We start from the raw sequence: 18223 nt of genomic DNA, 5'->3' as shown, positions 1-18223 counted from the left end.
ATTTGGGAGAAATGTTTCGTATCTTCGTTCTCAATCGTATGTTTGGTTTTTTCGGTATCATCGGTTTCGAACGTAAGAAAAATTCGGTATGGTCATTTATGGACGCATGAGAGATTCGGTATGTTCGGCTTTCGACGATTTGATATGTTTGGTTTTTAAACAATATCGTCGGTATGTTCGGTTTTAGAAGTAAGAATTTGTCAGTTTTTCCATTCGAAAATTTGTTGAACATTGACGAGAAATCTATTGATTAATTTTCATTCATTGAGTTTGAGCATACTTTTTTAAGACTTTTTTTGCGTTTCAAAACGCCCAGTGCCGATTGTTTTCCTTGTTTGGCCCGCTGGACTTTTAAGAAACGGAATTTAAAACATCCTGGTGTTTCTAAAAGATACCAAATCTTACAGAAGTTTAAGAACGACAATACAGAATCTCAATTACATTTAATAGCGATGATACTGAACCACTCTTATGTTTAAAAACTACCATACTGAATCTGTCTTATGTTTAAAAGTGACGGTACTGAATCTTTCTCACGTTCAAAAGACGATACCGAATTTTTCGTATGTTATATACCATACGAAAACGACAAGACCCACGAAAAAATTTTTGTTTCAGTGACGCGTTTCCAAAAATTTCAATGTTCTTGTATATAAAAGGAAGCTAGATTCTCCTATTGTGTCTCACTGTCAACTCTTCTCGGTCTTTTGCAAACAAAAAAATGATGTTACAAAATTTTGAAAACGTTTGATTACATTAAAATGTTTGATCACATCTGCCATAAAAATGATTTAAAATTCGTATTTTATTTACATTTTTGTTTTTTTATTGTATATATATATATATATATATATATATAATTATATATATATATATATATATATATATATATAAAATGGTGACAGCGTTATAATACAGTTTTTATCGTTGATACATTAGGCTGTAAAAGTGGAGAGCTATAAACTTTTTCCCACTCATATGTTCTATACAGTAACAAAAATGCGACTTAAAACAGTTTAATAATTTTAGTATCTTCTTTTTAATAATTTTTCTCTCTATGACAATTCTGTGTAAGACAAGTTAAATAGGCGATAAGAAATGCTTTGAAACTGACTTTTCTGTATTTGATCAGGAGGTATGCATTAGTTGAACACGAGTAAAACCAGTAAATGTGCATGCAACAAGGCATAAAAAGCAAGTCTGTCATTTTCAAACGAATGATATTTTCTCTTTAAAAAAGTTTTAGATCGAGCGACAAGTTTTTTGTCTCGTGTGAAACTTGAAGTAATTTGAATTGTTAAAACTAAAAATTTAGGTATTTGGATGAAATGAAAATCATATTTCTGAAAGTGAACATAACACTCAGAAGGAAGCCAGTAGAGAAGAAACTTGAAGAACTTCCAACTTAAAAACTCCTAACTTTGAATAATAGTAACAGTTTTGTTGCCTGGTTATTTAATATAAGAGTTACAAAAGAACCTATTTCTTCCTTTGTTTCGAGTTTTTACCCCTTTTGGCTAACTACTCACGGTTTAATTTGAATAGTCTTTAGAAATAAGCAATCAAAATATATTCCTATCCTTTTTTCAATAGGGAAATACTTGAAGAAATATCTGAATGTAGAGAATTTAGCAAAAACTAAACCTTAAAAAAATGAGAACATTTATTCAATTTAACCTCTTTGTCACATACACTATATAATGTTCACGAGAATTTGTTTTTTTAATTGATATTTGCGTACTCTGATCCCGTTCTTTTGTTTTGACTATTAATTTATATTTTTTAAACGATAGTAACCAGACTAATTGTGAGAACTTTTAGCAAAATATCTATCTCGAAAAGCGGCAATAGGTTCAAAGGACTAGGGGAACAGCTGAAAAACAATGCAGTTCAAGATATTGTACACTTCTTTTTTTTGCTATAACTTTTTTTTCGTTTATTTGTCTGGTGTCGAATATCGAAAGATGATGCTATTTGCCTCTCAGTTCACCAATTTTGAGAGTTCTTTAATATTACTTTTTAATCAAGAAACCTTTCGTGTTCTCATTTATTATTCCATTATGAAATTTACTGTTCTTCACTCAAGTTGGAGATGTTTTCGATTCAGCTTATAATTTCTCAAATACAAAAAGAGAATTGAACATCGCTAAATTTGGTACTTTTTTTCATTTTCCAGACATCTTGTTTTGATCTTTAATTGAAACATTCTTATTTTGATAAATTGCTTGTTTTCTTAAAAAAATGTTTGTGTGACAGATTGCCTACAAAATATAATCTTTGGGTTTTGGATAAAAGTTTCAATTTTTTAATGAATGTGTCCTGCTCAATCCCCAGTCAATTACGAATGGTTATCTTGCAAGATTCTGGCAGATTCTGCCAGAATCTTGCAAAGTTATGCTTAATCTTGCAAGACTTCTGCCAGAATCTTGCAAGATAACTATTCATTCTGCCAGAAACTTGCAAGATAACCACTTTTCTACCAGAATCTTGCAAGATAAACATTTTTCTGCCAGAATCTTACAAGATAATCATTTCTCTGTCAGAATCATTTAATATATCCAATTTTTTGCACAAGATCCTACAAGATGAATTGATTAATGCGAGTAATTCTGACAGCAAGACATTTGCGCGAAAACTCTTCTAAAGTCCTTCGAAGCTCAAAAAAATGACAAACCATGAATAATCAAGTTTTTGGGCATTGTCAAGAAAACTTAAACGTGAGGAGCTGAATTAAATGAAAAGAAGCTGTTTAAGATGCAAAAAACAATAACACACAATTTTTTCATCAGAAAAGGTAATCTAGACGGGTAGTTTTGTAAATCTTAATAAAATTGAAGGAAAATAGTTTTTAATAGTCATTTATTTTGTGTTAACAGTTCTCAAGGGCAGATTTTAATTTGTTTCCTTCAGATAATTCAGATTTAAATTCTATTTAAATTCTATTTAAATTTATTATTTTTCTTAAAAAACACGCAACTGATTGTTAAGTAAATTGCTGATCAAAATGAATTGTGTTGCATCAATCAGAGCCAAAAAGGGACAACTCGACCGGAACGAACTTGCAAGAATCTTGCAAGATAACCATTTTTCTTCCAGATCTTGCAAGATAACCATTTTTCTGCAAGATCTTGCAAGATAGGCAGTTTTTGCAAGCAAGATTCTGGCAGAATCTTGCAAGATAACAATCTGGTCTCGACTGGGGATGGATCTGATACACTCTTCCAGTTTATGCCAAGTTGGTAAAAAATCAAAGTCACAAAAATTGAAAATTGAATGATAAAAAACTTGAGAACATTAGGTGACCGAGACAAAAATTTTTCAAGTTGTTCACTAAAATTTTTACTTCTTCGTTTTATCTTTAATAATAAACGTGATAATTAATCTAGAAAATTCAATGAAGCTTTTGTTTGCTACAAAAAAGTTACGGCAGACTTATGAATAATAATTCCAAACCTGAATTAGGAAAAAGAAAAACTGGCCCTCGAATTTTTCTCCATTCTTATGTCGAAAATTGAATGAATTAGTGTTCGGAATGCTCAAGGTTTCTAGCTCACCTTCTCTTCAGTGCGCTTCTCTATTTCTTTAATCACGTTGTCCAAGATCTCTTTTACTTTGCCGTATCGTTCGAGTTTATTGCTTTGGCCAGAATCTTTGTCGGTGCTACTGCTTGCATCATTATCAGAATTTTCTGCAAGTTTGATTTCCACTTCGTGTGCCGCTTTGTTCTCAAATAGAAAGACATTTCCCAATTTTATATATAGTCACCTATAATTTTTCGATTGTGAACATTGTCCGATAAAATAAAAAGCTATTTTGTATACAGCAAGAAATTATTTGGTTACGTTTTCATCCAAGGTCCATATGCATCCATTTTGCTGAAGAAAAATAAAATCAGTCCTATCTATTTCCCTTCTTCTGTATGAAGACAAATCGTTGTGCCAATTTAAAATTTGTTAACAGAAATATCAGCTCACCTCTAGTTTAGCTTCATCTTCTATTTTGTTTATTTTGTTGTCCAAGTTGTCTTTTTCGATAGGATCATGTTTGGGTTCTCGGTTTTCTTCAACTTCCTTGTTCTTGTCATCATTACAGTTCCCAGCAACTTGCTCAGGATCTTCCTATAACAGAGGTCCCGGACATAATGCTAAGTCACTATCCATATTCTGCAACTGTTTACAAATGCAACTATTTACAAACCTGTATTCTGTCACTGTTTACTAATGCTATCTATACTATGCAACAATTACAAATGCTGTTTACAAATGCAAAATTGGTTTTAATCATTGCCGCTTAAAATACAGTCAGCAACGAAGGTGAAAAAAAAACAGTGCTCTTTGAATGTTTTTTTTCTGAAAAATGCAAATTATTTGCTGGAAATTATTCAATCTGAAAATCAGTGTTTGCTGAAAATAATGCATTCTTCTTCCGAGTGAAGATTCAAATTGTGCCTTTTCATAACAAACTGCCACTTCTACTGATTTTGTTTGATTGATATTGGTCTGGTTGGGTTAAGGTACTTGTTCAGCATACTTTTGTTTGTGAATTGTTTGTGAAGAATACTTTCAATCAAATTGGATTAATGTTTGACCATTATCAATCAATGTTCCAATTGCTTTCTTCTTTCCTCGTTATCAGGTTTTTAAGATTATCTCATCAAAAAATTTTAGCAAACTTGTCGCTGTAAGTGACGTTTGAATTGCTCTTTCTTTGTTCTTTATTCAAATGCTTTTATCCGGTTTCTTTGCTTAGAACGAAAAATTTAACGTGTTTTCTTATAGTGTTATGCATATTTTGATAACATTTTGATCATTAGAACCAACTGTGTCAACACTAGGATTTTCCTCTGTTCATATATGGTTTACTTCAAGCATTATGAGATTATTTTTCAAAACCTGATTTTGCATTTTTGTGATTTTCGCTATTTTGTATATTTGTAGTAAATTGAAAATAAATGAATACAAAACAGGAATGCTTTCCTCAATTTACCTGTCAACAAGTACTAAATTAAGAAAAATAAGCTGTTCAATTTCGAATTGTCTCTGATTTTTTTTTCTTTTCAAATGATTCTGTCCAACAGTGAAGACAGGCGGTGTTTCGATTCATAAAATGTATATATTTTTTTAAAAGTGTCTCGTGAACAATGAACAACTAACACCTTAAATAAAAAAAGAAGAAACCGAATCTTCCATGCATTGATAAAAATCGAAACTATATTCTGCTGAAGATGACAAAAACAATACGTTTAGCTTCAAAAAAATGCAAATTAATAATTCATGTGCGCGATCGATTACGCCGAAATTTATTAAAAGCTGAAAAATTTTTAATGTAAATTTGTTTGCCAGAAAACCAATATTCAAAGTATAATAAAACAAATTTTTCTCCATTCGGATACTTCTCCGTTCTTATGACAAAAAATTGAATGAATAAAAGTGTTCGGAATGCACAAGGATTCTAGCTCACCTCCTCTGCAGTGTACTTCTCTATTTCTCTACTCACGTTGTCCAAGATGTCTTTTACGTTGCCGTATCGTTCGAGTTCAGAGCGTTCGCCAGAATCTTTGTTGGTGCTACTGCTTGCATCATTATCAGAATTTTCTGCAAGGTTGGTTTCCACTTCGTGTGCCTCTTCGTTCTAAAATGGAAAGGCATTTCCCAATTTTATATAGAGTCACCTACATTTTTTTGATTGTGTACAATAACATTTTGATTTTTTACTTTATTACAATGAAGCGAGACAGCCGGTGTTTCGATTCATAAAATAATAAATTTTTTAAAAAGTAATTCAGGAACCCTGTGCAATAAACAATTAATACCTAAAATTTAAAGAAAGAAACCGAACTTTCCATGCGTTGATAAAAATTGGAACTATATTTTGTTGAAGATGAAAAAAAAAAACAATACGTTTTGCTTCTTAAAATGCATATTAATTTTTTAAGTGCGCCATTGAGTACGCCGAAACTTAGTAAAGTGTTAAAAAAAATTTAATGTATTTTTGTTTGCCAAAAAACCAATATTCAAGGTAAAGTTACACCAACTACAGCTCCGAAACGGAACTTCGCCTCTCTAAAGTATTCAGTTATCAAAACAAGCGCATAAAAATTGATAGAGAAAACACAGTCAAAAAACCCTGAAAATGTGAAGGAGCTTTTTAAATTTTTTGTGATTAAAGCGAATGCAAAGTGCTGCCTCCAAACAAAGGTTAAATTAAAGAAGAAATAGGGACGTTCAAAAGATAAACGTTCTGAGGATTTCAAAAAGACTTATATAGCTTTAACTTTGAAGTTATAAAATTTAGCAAATGAACTTCTGGACTCACGGAGAGAATAACAGTGACAAAGAAAGATGAATCTGGAACATAATATCAAAAAGCTCCCGCCACAATTCTTTAACACCTATTAATTTTTCCACGCGAAACTTCATTTTGCCAAAGACAAAATTTAATGCTTCTGCTACTCATCAATTCCATTTCTTCAAAAACTCGAAAAGAAAGAAAAGAAAACAAATAACATTTTTTCACAAAATGTTTGAAAAGTTACATTATAACACTATAAAAGCTACATCCATGTTGTTAAATCATTGAAAACCCTTTTGCCTTTTAAATTAGAGGTAGTTTCGCCACTTTGCAGTAATTTATTTTGCATTTAAACTCCAAGTAAGGTCATAAAAAATTGAAATGGCGTTTGATTTTTAACAAATAATACTTCATCGAAACCATTTTTTAAAAAAAATAATACTCCTGACCTGATTTTCATTAAAACAATGATTTGGTTACCCAGAAGATAAATTAATAGCTTGTCTGATATAATAAAAGAACTTAATGGGGCCCATTAAGCACAAAAAACACAAAATTGACCAAATTTTTGGAATGTGTAGAAAATTAGCAGTTTTCGGCACAATTTTTCTGGAAAAGATACTAATTACCAATACAGGCACTTCCGAATTAAAACCTCTAAAAGTATCAATTCAAAAAAATCTACATGAACTAATGAACTATTGCAGACCTTAAGTAGCACGTTTCCCTTTATTAAGGCATGTAATGGTGGCAATGGCGTGTTGGCGTGTGCATGCCGGGGAATAACAAGAGGAAGGGATAAATTGTACTTTCAGAAACTTATTTTTCTCAATTGAAATCAACGCCTTCTAACTTTAACACCCAGATTCGGGTCTTGACTTAAGAGGAGAACGTGCTCGACCAAAAATAGTTTGAGAAAACCATGCTTGACCCAAATTGACCATAAAAGTTTAAAGTTACGCTTAATCGTCACTTTAACTCAATCCATTTTTGCTTCTGTACTATACCTTGTGAAATTATTAGCTAAACTTTGGCTCGAGCCAAAGTTCATGCTTGACTTAAAGTTGTCCCAAATCATTTGCTCAGGAAACTTTTTTTTCATGGATCTGTTAGCAAGGTGTGTATAAGTGCTACAGATTAGAAGATCAACTAAAACATTCAAATGATGTGCAAAGCAGCTTTGCTGATAAGCTTGATGATCAATCAACTTTGATGATTGAAGGTGTACCTGATCAGAAACAAACGCTAGAAGCAATAGAAAACATAGATATCCAATTACCATAACTTTCTCTGATTATAAGGATCTTATAATTACTGTTGTCAATGAGATGATTAGAAATCTAGTAGAAATAAGAAAACAAACAAATATACAATTAGAGTTGAAACAAGTTGATGCAACTTCAAACAAAATCAAATTGAATGATGTGGATATATCTCTAGAACCCGATGGTGTAAGCGTGAAAGATCATATCTACTTTTTTTAAGGTCACACAATGTTTTTTTAACTAAAAATGATAAAATTGAACGAGATATAACAGTAGAAAAAGGAAAATTTAAAAGGTTTTCTAATATGATAATAATAATAAACCAACAAATACTAGGAATTATAGATCCAGAGTTGTTAGAGGTTTAATTCGAAAGGCATTAAAAAAATTCTATTAGTGGCGGTGAAGACACTATATCAGGTAACCCGCTTCGTGGTTACGCGAGTGAAAAAAAATTAAAGCTCATGGTTTAACCAACACTAATCCGGAGGAGTTAGAAGAAAGATTAGAACTAATATCACTAGAGACAAAAACAAGACATGATGAATTTTATGATGAGATGTTAGGAAAATTTAAACAACTATTATCAAAAAATCTTACTAGAAAAAGAACAACTGAATCAATTTATTTTTTTTCATTGTAGATTTTATAACTTTTAATCTAATAGTTAATATAAAAGTTTCTTTAATAGTTTTTGTTATTACTTCAAAAATTGTTATTATTATTATTTGTATAGGAAAATAAAACAATGACAACAACAAAAAGTATTAACAAAAGAAACATCATTGCCCCCGCAAATAACAAATTTTTGAAGAGAAAGAAAAATACCATAAATCAAGGAAGAAACATGGTCTGCTGATTTAATTGATTAATCATGTTCAGGTAATGATAATATTAATTAATATATAAGCAGTTTTAGGTATAATCATCATATATGCTTGGACTAAACCAATCAGGAGTAAATCTGGTATTACTATAAATAATGGCTTTAAATTTTTTTTTATTAGATGGTAGAACACCAGAAAAACTATAGGTTAATAGAGGCAGTGAGTTTCATTTATAAAATTTAAGTTTTTACTTTAAGAACACCAAACGGAAATCTACTAAATATATTATGATTTAGAAGCTGTTCTCATAGAAATTTAATAGAACCTTTCTACACATTTTTAATATAACAAGGGTTATAAATCGCGATGATAATTCGATATACATACTAAATGTTGCTGTTAAAAGATATAATAATAATAAAATTCATAGTACCATAGCCATGACACATGTTGATGCGTCAAACAATACTGAAAAAGTTACATAAAAATTTTCTTGTAGCAAATTTTGTAACAGGTGATTCTGTTGGAAATACTCGTAAACTTAACATCTTTTTATTAGTTAAATGTATAAAAATCTAGTTGGAAAAGAGAATTTGTTAAAATTATTGAAGCTCAAAGGAAACAACCACCAACTTATAAAATAGACGAAATTGTTTGAGAACAAAAAGAATGTAAATCTTATGAAAAGCATTTACTAAAGTCTTAAATTAAAAATGAATCTAAAAAAATTTAGAATCACTCAATATTTTTTTAATGGAAGAAAAAGTGACAAAAACAGAAGGAGTCAAACAAAACGTTAATGTTGAAAACTGCTAACAAACTATTAACAAATAAAGCGCATCAATTAATTTTATAAGATAATGGTACTATTTATATGAAGAAAAAACATTTTTTTAGGAACTTACATATTAATACCAATCCTAAGGATGCTGTTAGAAAAGAATATTTTGACAATAATTTAACAACATCAAACGTTAAAATAATTTGTTAAACAAAAAAAAGATACGTATAAACGAATTTGAACAAGTTACAACAAATGTTGTTCCTTTAACCACATCTTAAATTAATGATAATACACTTGTTAAAATGACTGAAAATCAAAAAAAAGTTTAACCGCCGTATCCCAAAAACTATATCGCACCGAAAAGAATTTTGTTCAAAATTCTAATAAGATTGCTACTGATACTGTCTATAAACATAATCAATTATAACAAGAAATTGATAATAACGATTTTATTCAAAACTTTACTAAAAAGCTTTTAAATTATGTTTACTAGTAGTTAAAGAATACTAAAAAAAGATTCTGACTGAACAAGACTATTGTTTTGAGAGGTTTAAAAATTAATACAACAATATATATTAGCTATCCTTTTAGAAAGCAAATTATTTGACAACAGAGAATACTAACATCTGATTAAAAGAGTTTTAAAGTAAATTAAATTTCTATAAAATTTGCAACAACTTAACTGAAATAACAGAAATTACTTTATCTTCTATAGCATCAACAGCAATAGTAAAAACAATAGCTTTTACCGGAACAACATAACCCTATTCAGTACCGACAGCATCTGCAAGGGCAACAATATGTGGTTCATTATGAAAAACAATTTTTGCTAAAATAATGAAGAATAAAATAAAGTTTTCACAAATGTATATATTTACAAAAAAGTTCAATGAAAAAGTTTTGGCAATTTTTTTTACTAAGCCAATGTAAGACATTGAATTGGATAATAATGAGTATAATTGCTGAAGTAATATTTTTGAAGACTGTAAAAAAATAAGAAAACAAGTAAAGTGTTTTTTTTAGCTAAAGATAATACTGTTTAGAAATATTAATGTTTTTGTAGTAATAACATTAGTATTAGGATCAGTAGACAGTTATTGTTTATTTTAATGTAAATGTTAACATATATATATATATATATATATATATATATATATATATATATTAAAACGGTTAATGTTGGTGTTGATGTTAACGTTAATATAATTTTGGTGCAAATAAATAGTTGATTCTAATACATATCTTACGGATGCTGTTAGAAAAGAATATTTTGACAATAATTTAACAACATCGAACGTTAAGTAATTTGTTAAACTAAAAAAGATACATATAAACGAATTTGAATAAGTTACAACGAATGTTGTTCCTCTAACCACATCTTAAATTGATGATAATACACCTGATAAAATGACTGAAAACCAAAAAAAAGTTTAAGCGCCTTATCCCAAAAGCTATATCGCACAGAAAAGAATTTTGTTCAAAATTGTAATAAGATTGCTACTGATACTGTCTATAAACATAATCAATTATAACAAGAAATTGATAATAACAACTTTAATCAAAACTTTACTAAAAAGCTTTTAAATTATGTTTACTAGTAGTTAAAGAATACTAAAAAAAGATTCTGACTGAACAAGACTATTGTTTTGAGAGGTTTAAAGATTAATACAACAATATATATTAGCTATCCTTTTAGAAATCAAATTATTTGACAACAGAGAATACTAACATCTGATTAAAAGAGTTTTAAAGTAAATTAAAATTCTATAAAATTTACAACAACTTAACTGAAATAACAGAAATTATATTATCTTCTATAGCATCAACAGCAATAGTAAAAACAATAGCTTTTACCGGAACAACATAACCCTATTCAGTACCGACAGCATCTGCAAGGGCAACATTATGTGGTTCATTATGAAAAACAATTATTGCTAAAATAATGAAGAATAAAATAAAGTTTTCACAAATGTATATGTTTACAAAAAAGTTCAATGAAAAAGTTTTGGCAATTTTTTTTACTAAGCCAATGTAAGACATTGAATTGGATTATAATGAGTATAATTGCTGAAGTAATATTTTTGAAGACTGTAAAAAAATAAGAAAACAAGTAAAGTGTTTTTTTTTAGCTAAAGATAATACTGTTTAGAAATATTAATGTTTTTCTAGTAATAACATTATTATTAGGATCAGTAGACAGTTAATGTTTATTTTAATGTAAATGTTAATATATATATATATATATATATATATATATATATATATATGTATTAAAACGGTTAATGTTGGTGTTGATTTTAACGTTAATATAACTTTGGTGCAAATAAATAGTTGATTCTAATACATATCTTACGGATGCTGTTAGTAAAGAATATTTTGACAATGATTTAACAACATCGAACGTTAAGTAATTTGTTACACTAAAAAAAGATACGTATAAACGAATTTGAATAAGTTACACCAAATGTTGTTCCTCTAACCATATCTTAAATTGATGATAATACACCTGATAAAATGACTGAAAACCAAAAAAAAATTTAAGCGCCTTATCCCAAAAACTATATCGCACAGAAAAGAATTTTGTTCAAAATTGTAATAAGATTGCTACTGATACTGTCTATAAACATAATCAATTATAACAAGAAATTGATAATAACAACTTTAATCAAAACTTTACTAAAAAGCTTTTAAATTATGTTTACTAGTAGTTAAAGAATACTAAAAAAAGATTCTGACTGAACAAGACTATTGTTTTGAGAGGTTTAAAGATTAATACAACAATATATATTAGCTATCCTTTTAGAAATCAAATTATTTGACAACAGAGAATACTAACATCTGATTAAAAGAGTTTTAAAGTAAATTAAAATTCTATGAAATTTACAACAACTTAACTGAAATAACAGAAAATATATTATCTTCTATAGCATCAACAGCAATAGTAAAAACAATAGCTTTTACCGGAACAACATAACCCTATTCAGTACCGACAGCATCTGCAAGGGCAACATTATGTGGTTCATTATGAAAAACAATTATTGCTAAAATAATGAAGAATAAAATAAAGTTTTCACAATTGTATATGTTTACAAAAAAGTTCAATGAAAAAGTTTTGGCAATTTTTTTTACTAAGCCAATGTAAGACATTGAATTGGATTATAATGAGTATAATTGCTGAAGTAATATTTTTGAAGACTGTAAAAAAATAAGAAAACAAGTAAAGTGTTTTTTTTTAGCTAAAGATAATACTGTTTAGAAATATTAATGTTTTTGTAGTAATAACATTAGTATTAGGATCAGTAGACAGTTAATGTTTATTTTAATGTAAATGTTAATATATATATATATATATATATATATATATATATATATATGTATTAAAACGGTTAATGTTGGTGTTGATGTTAACGTTAATATAACTTTGGTGCAAATAAATAGTTGATTCTAATACATATCTTACGGATGCTGTTAGAAAAGAATATTTTGACAATAATTTAACAACATCGAACGTTAAGTAATTTGTTAAACTAAAAAAGATACATATAAACGAATTTGAATAAGTTACAACGAATGTTGTTCCTCTAACCACATCTTAAATTGATGATAATACACTTGAAAAAATGACTGAAAACCAAAAAAAAAGTTTAAGCGCCTTATCCCAAAATCTATATCGCACAGAAAAGAATTTTGTTCAAAATTGTAATAAGATTGCTACTGATACTGTCTATAAACATAATCAATTATAACAAGAAATTGATAATAACAACTTTAATCAAAACTTTACTAAAAAGCTTTTAAATTATGTTTACTAGTAGTTAAAGAATACTAAAAAAAGATTCTGACTGAACAAGACTATTGTTTCGAGAGGTTTAAAGATTAATACAACAATATATATTAGCTATCCTTTTAGAAATCAAATTATTTGACAACAGAGAATACTAACATCTGATTAAAAGAGTTTTAAAGTAAATTAAAATTCTATAAAATTTACAACAACTTAACTGAAATAACAGAAATTATATTATCTTCTATAGCATCAACAGCAATAGTAAAAACAATAGCTTTTACCGGAACAACATAACCCTATTCAGTACCGACAGCATCTGCAAGGGCAACATTATGTGGTTCATTATGAAAAACAATTATTGCTAAAATAATGAAGAATAAAATAAAGTTTTCACAAATGTATATGTTTACAAAAAAGTTCAATGAAAAAGTTTTGGCAATTTTTTTTACTAAGCCAATGTAAGACATTGAATTGGATAATAATGAGTATAATTGCTGAAGTAATATTTTTGAAGACTGTAAAAAAATAAGAAAACAAGTAAAGTGTTTTTTTAGCTAAAGATAATACTGTTTAGAAATATTAATGTTTTTGTAGTAATAACATTAGTATTAGGATCAGTAGACAGTTAATGTTTATTTTAATGTAAATGTTAACATATATATATATATATATATATATATATATTAAAACGGTTAATGTTGGTGTTGATGTTAACGTTAATATAATTTTGGTGCAAATAAATAGTTGATTCTAATACATATCTTACGGATGCTGTTAGAAAAGAATATTTTGACAATAATTTAACAACATCGAACGTTAAGTAATTTGTTAAACTAAAAAAGATACATATAAACGAATTTGAATAAGTTACAACGAATGTTGTTCCTCTAACCACATCTTAAATTGATGATAATACACCTGATAAAATGACTGAAAACCAAAAAAAAATTTAAGCGCCTTATCCCAAAAACTATATCGCACAGAAAAGAATTTTGTTCAAAATTGTAATAAGATTGCTACTGATACTGTCTATAAACATAATCAATTATAACAAGAAATTGATAATAACAACTTTAATCAAAACTTTACTAAAAAGCTTTTAAATTATGTTTACTAGTAGTTAAAGAATACTAAAAAAAGATTCTGACTGAACAAGACTATTGTTTTGAGAGGTTTAAAGATTAATACAACAATATATATTAGCTATCCTTTTAGAAATCAAATTATTTGACAACAGAGAATACTAACATCTGATTAAAAGAGTTTTAAAGTAAATTAAAATTCTATGAAATTTACAACAACTTAACTGAAATAACAGAAAATATATTATCTTCTATAGCATCAACAGCAATAGTAAAAACAATAGCTTTTACCGGAACAACATAACCCTATTCAGTACCGACAGCATCTGCAAGGGCAACATTATGTGGTTCATTATGAAAAACAATTATTGCTAAATTAATGAAGAATAAAATAAAGTTTTCACAAATGTATATGTTTACAAAAAAGTTCAAAGAAAAAGTTTTGGCAATTTTTTTTACTAAGCCAATGTAAGACATTGAATTGGATTATAATGAGTATAATTGCTGAAGTAATATTTTTGAAGACTGTAAAAAAATAAGAAAACAAGTAAAGTGTTTTTTTAGCTAAAGATAATACTGTTTAGAAATATTAATGTTTTTGTAGTAATAACATTAGTATTAGGATCAGTAGACAGTTAATGTTTATTTTAATGTAAATGTTAATATATATATATATATATATATATATATATATGTATTAAAACGGTTAATGTTGGTGTTGATTTTAACGTTAATATAACTTTGGTGCAAATAAATAGTTGATTCTAATACATATCTTACGGATGCTGTTAGTAAAGAATATTTTGACAATGATTTAACAACATCGAACGTTAAGTAATTTGTTACACTAAAAAAAGATACGTATAAACGAATTTGAATAAGTTACACCAAATGTTGTTCCTCTAACACAATCTTAAATTGATGATAATACACTTGATAAAATGACTGAAAACCAAAAAAAAAAATTAACCGCCTTATCCCAAAAACTATCTCGCACCGAAAAGACTTTTTTTCAAAATTGTAATAAGATTGCTACTGATACCGTCTATAAACATAATCAATTATAACAAGAAATTGCTAATAGCAAATGTAATCAAAACTTTACTATAAAGCTTTTAAATTATGTTTACTAGTAGTTACAGAATATTAAAAGAAGATTTTGGCTGAACAAGACTGCTGTTTTGAGAGATTTGAAAATTAATACCACAATATATATAATAGCCATCCTTTTAGAAAGCAAATTATTTGACAACAGAGAAAACTAACATCTGATTAAAACAATTTTAAAGGTAAATTAAAATTCCATATAATTTACAACAATTTAACTGAAATAACAGAAATTATATTATCTTCTATAGCATCAACAGCAATAGTAAAAACAATAGCTTTTACCGGAACAACATAACCCTATTCAGTACAGACAGCATCTGCAAGGGCAACAAAATTTGGTTCATTATGAAAAACAATTATTGCTAAAATAATGAAGAATAAAATAAAGTTTTCACAAATGTATGTATTTATAAAAAAAGTTCAATGAAAAAGTTTTGGCAATTTTTTTTACTAAGCCAATGTAAGACATTGAATTGGATAATAATGAGTATAATTGCTGAAGTAATGTTTTTGAAGACTGTAAAAAAATAAGAAAACAAGTAAAGTGTTTTTTAGCTAAAGATAATACTGTCTAGAAATATTAATGTTTTTGAAGTAATAACATTAGTATTAGGATCAGTAGACAGTTAATGTTTATTTTAATGTAAATGTTAACATATATATATATATATATATATATATATATATATTAAAACGGTTAATGTTGGTGTTGATGTTAACGTTAATATAATTTTGGTGCAAATAAATAGTTGATTCTATTACATATCTTACGGATGCTGTTAGAAAAGAATATTTTGACAATAATTTAACAACATCGAACGTTAAGTAATTTGTTAAACTAAAAAAGATACGTATAAACGAATTTGAATAAGTTACAACGAATGTTGTTCCTATAACCACATCTTAAATTGATGATAATACACTTGATAAAATGACTGAAACCAAAAAAAATTTAACCGCCTTATCCCAAAAACTATCTCGCACCGAAAAGAATTTTGTTCAAAATTGTAATAAGATTGCTACTGATACCGTCTATAAACATAATCAATTATAACAAGAAATTGATAATAGCAAATGTAATCAAAACTTTACTATAAAGCTTTTAAATTATGTTTACTAGTAGTTACAGAATATTAAAAGAAGATTTTGGCTGAACAAGACTACTGTTTTGAGAGATTTGAAAATTAATACCACAATATATATAATAGCCATCCTTTTAGAAAGCAAATTATTTGACAACAGAGAAAACTAACATCTGATTAAAACAATTTTAAAGGTAAATTAAAATTCCATATAATTTACAACAATTTAACTGAAATAACAGAAATTATATTATCTTCTATAGCATCAACAGCAATAGTAAAAACAATAGCTTTTACCGGAACAACATAACCCTATTCAGTACAGACAGCATCTGCAAGGGCAACAAAATTTGGTTCATTATGAAAAACAATTATTGCTAAAATAATGAAGAATAAAATAAAGTTTTCACAAATGTATGTATTTATAAAAAAAGTTCAATGAAAAAGTTTTGGCAATTTTTTTTACTAAGCCAATGTAAGACATTGAATTGGATAATAATGAGTATAATTGCTGAAGTAATGTTTTTGAAGACTGTAAAAAAATAAGAAAACAAGTAAAGTGTTTTTTAGCTAAAGATAATACTGTCTAGAAATATTAATGTTTTTGAAGTAATAACATTAGTATTAGGATCAGTAGACAGTTAATGTTTATTTTAATGTAAATGTTAACACATATATACATATACATATATATATATATATATATATATATATATATATATATATATATATTAAAACGGTTAATGTTGGTGTTGATGTTAACGTTAATATAATTTTGGTGCAAATAAATAGTTGATTCTATTACATATCTTACGGATGCTGTTAGAAAAGAATATTTTGACAATAATTTAACAACATCGAACGTTAAGTAATTTGTTAAACTAAAAAAGATACGTATAAACGAATTTGAATAAGTTACAACGAATGTTGTTCCTCTAACCACATCTTAAATTGATGATAATACACTTGATAAAATGACTGAAACCAAAAAAAATTTAACCGCCTTATCCCAAAAACTATCTCGCACCGAAAAGAATTTTGTTCAAAATTGTAATAAGATTGCTACTGATACCGTCTATAAACATAATCAATTATAACAAGAAATTGATAATAGCAAATGTAATCAAAACTTTACTATAAAGCTTTTAAATTATGTTTACTAGTAGTTACAGAATATTAAAAGAAGATTTTGGCTGAACAAGACTACTGTTTTGAGAGATTTGAAAATTAATACCACAATATATATAATAGCCATCCTTTTAGAAAATAAATTATTTGACAACAGAGAAAACTAACATCTGATTAAAACAATTTTAAAGGTAAATTAAAATTCCATATAATTTACAACAATTTAACTGAAATAACAGAAATTATATTATCTTCTATAGCATCAACAGCAATAGTAAAAACAATAGCTTTTACCGGAACAACATAACCCTATTCAGTACAGACAGCATCTGCAAGGGCAACAAAATTTGGTTCATTATGAAAAACAATTATTGCTAAAATAATGAAGAATAAAATAAAGTTTTCTTAAATGTATGTATTTATAAAAAAAAGTTCAATGAAAAAGTTTTGGCAATTTTTTTACTAAGCCAATGTAAGACATTGAATTGGATAATAATGAGTATAATTGCTGAAGTAATGTTTTTGAAGACTGTAAAAAAAATAAGAAAACAAGTAAAGTGTTTTTTAGCTAAAGATATTACTGTCTAGAAATATTAATGTTTTTGAAGTAATAACATTAGTATTAGGATCAGTAGACAGTTAATGTTTATTTTAATGTAAATGTTAACATATATATATATATATATATATATATATTAAAACGGTTAATGTTGGTGTTGATGTTAACGTTAATATAATTTTGGTGCAAATAAATAGTTGATTCTATTACATATCTTACGGATGCTGTTAGAAAAGAATATTTTGACAATAATTTAACAACATCGAACGTTAAGTAATTTGTTAAACTAAAAAAGATACGTATAAACG

General features: G+C 27.3%; 1 protein-coding gene across 1 annotated transcript in view; it reads right to left on the bottom strand.

Moving 5' to 3' along the window:
* The window catches only part of LOC142337815 (uncharacterized), an 85219-nt gene that overhangs the window by 46355 nt on the left and 20641 nt on the right, over nucleotides 1-18223 (bottom strand). Inside the window, exons 2-4 of the mRNA XM_075387345.1 lie at nucleotides 5497-5631; nucleotides 3975-4118; nucleotides 3555-3725 (exon numbers count right to left, since the gene is read on the bottom strand). Of these exons, the coding sequence (XP_075243460.1) occupies nucleotides 3555-3725; nucleotides 3975-4118; nucleotides 5497-5631 (450 nt within the window). The remainder of the gene's footprint in view (nucleotides 1-3554; nucleotides 3726-3974; nucleotides 4119-5496; nucleotides 5632-18223) is intronic.

This window comes from Convolutriloba macropyga, chromosome 4 (assembly GCF_964194025.1).
Source record: "Convolutriloba macropyga chromosome 4, txConMacr16.3, whole genome shotgun sequence".
NCBI classification, from domain to species: Eukaryota; Metazoa; Xenacoelomorpha; order Acoela; family Convolutidae; genus Convolutriloba; species Convolutriloba macropyga.
Note: the sequence above shows the minus strand (reverse complement) of the source record. Positions and strands in the feature narration are given on the sequence as shown.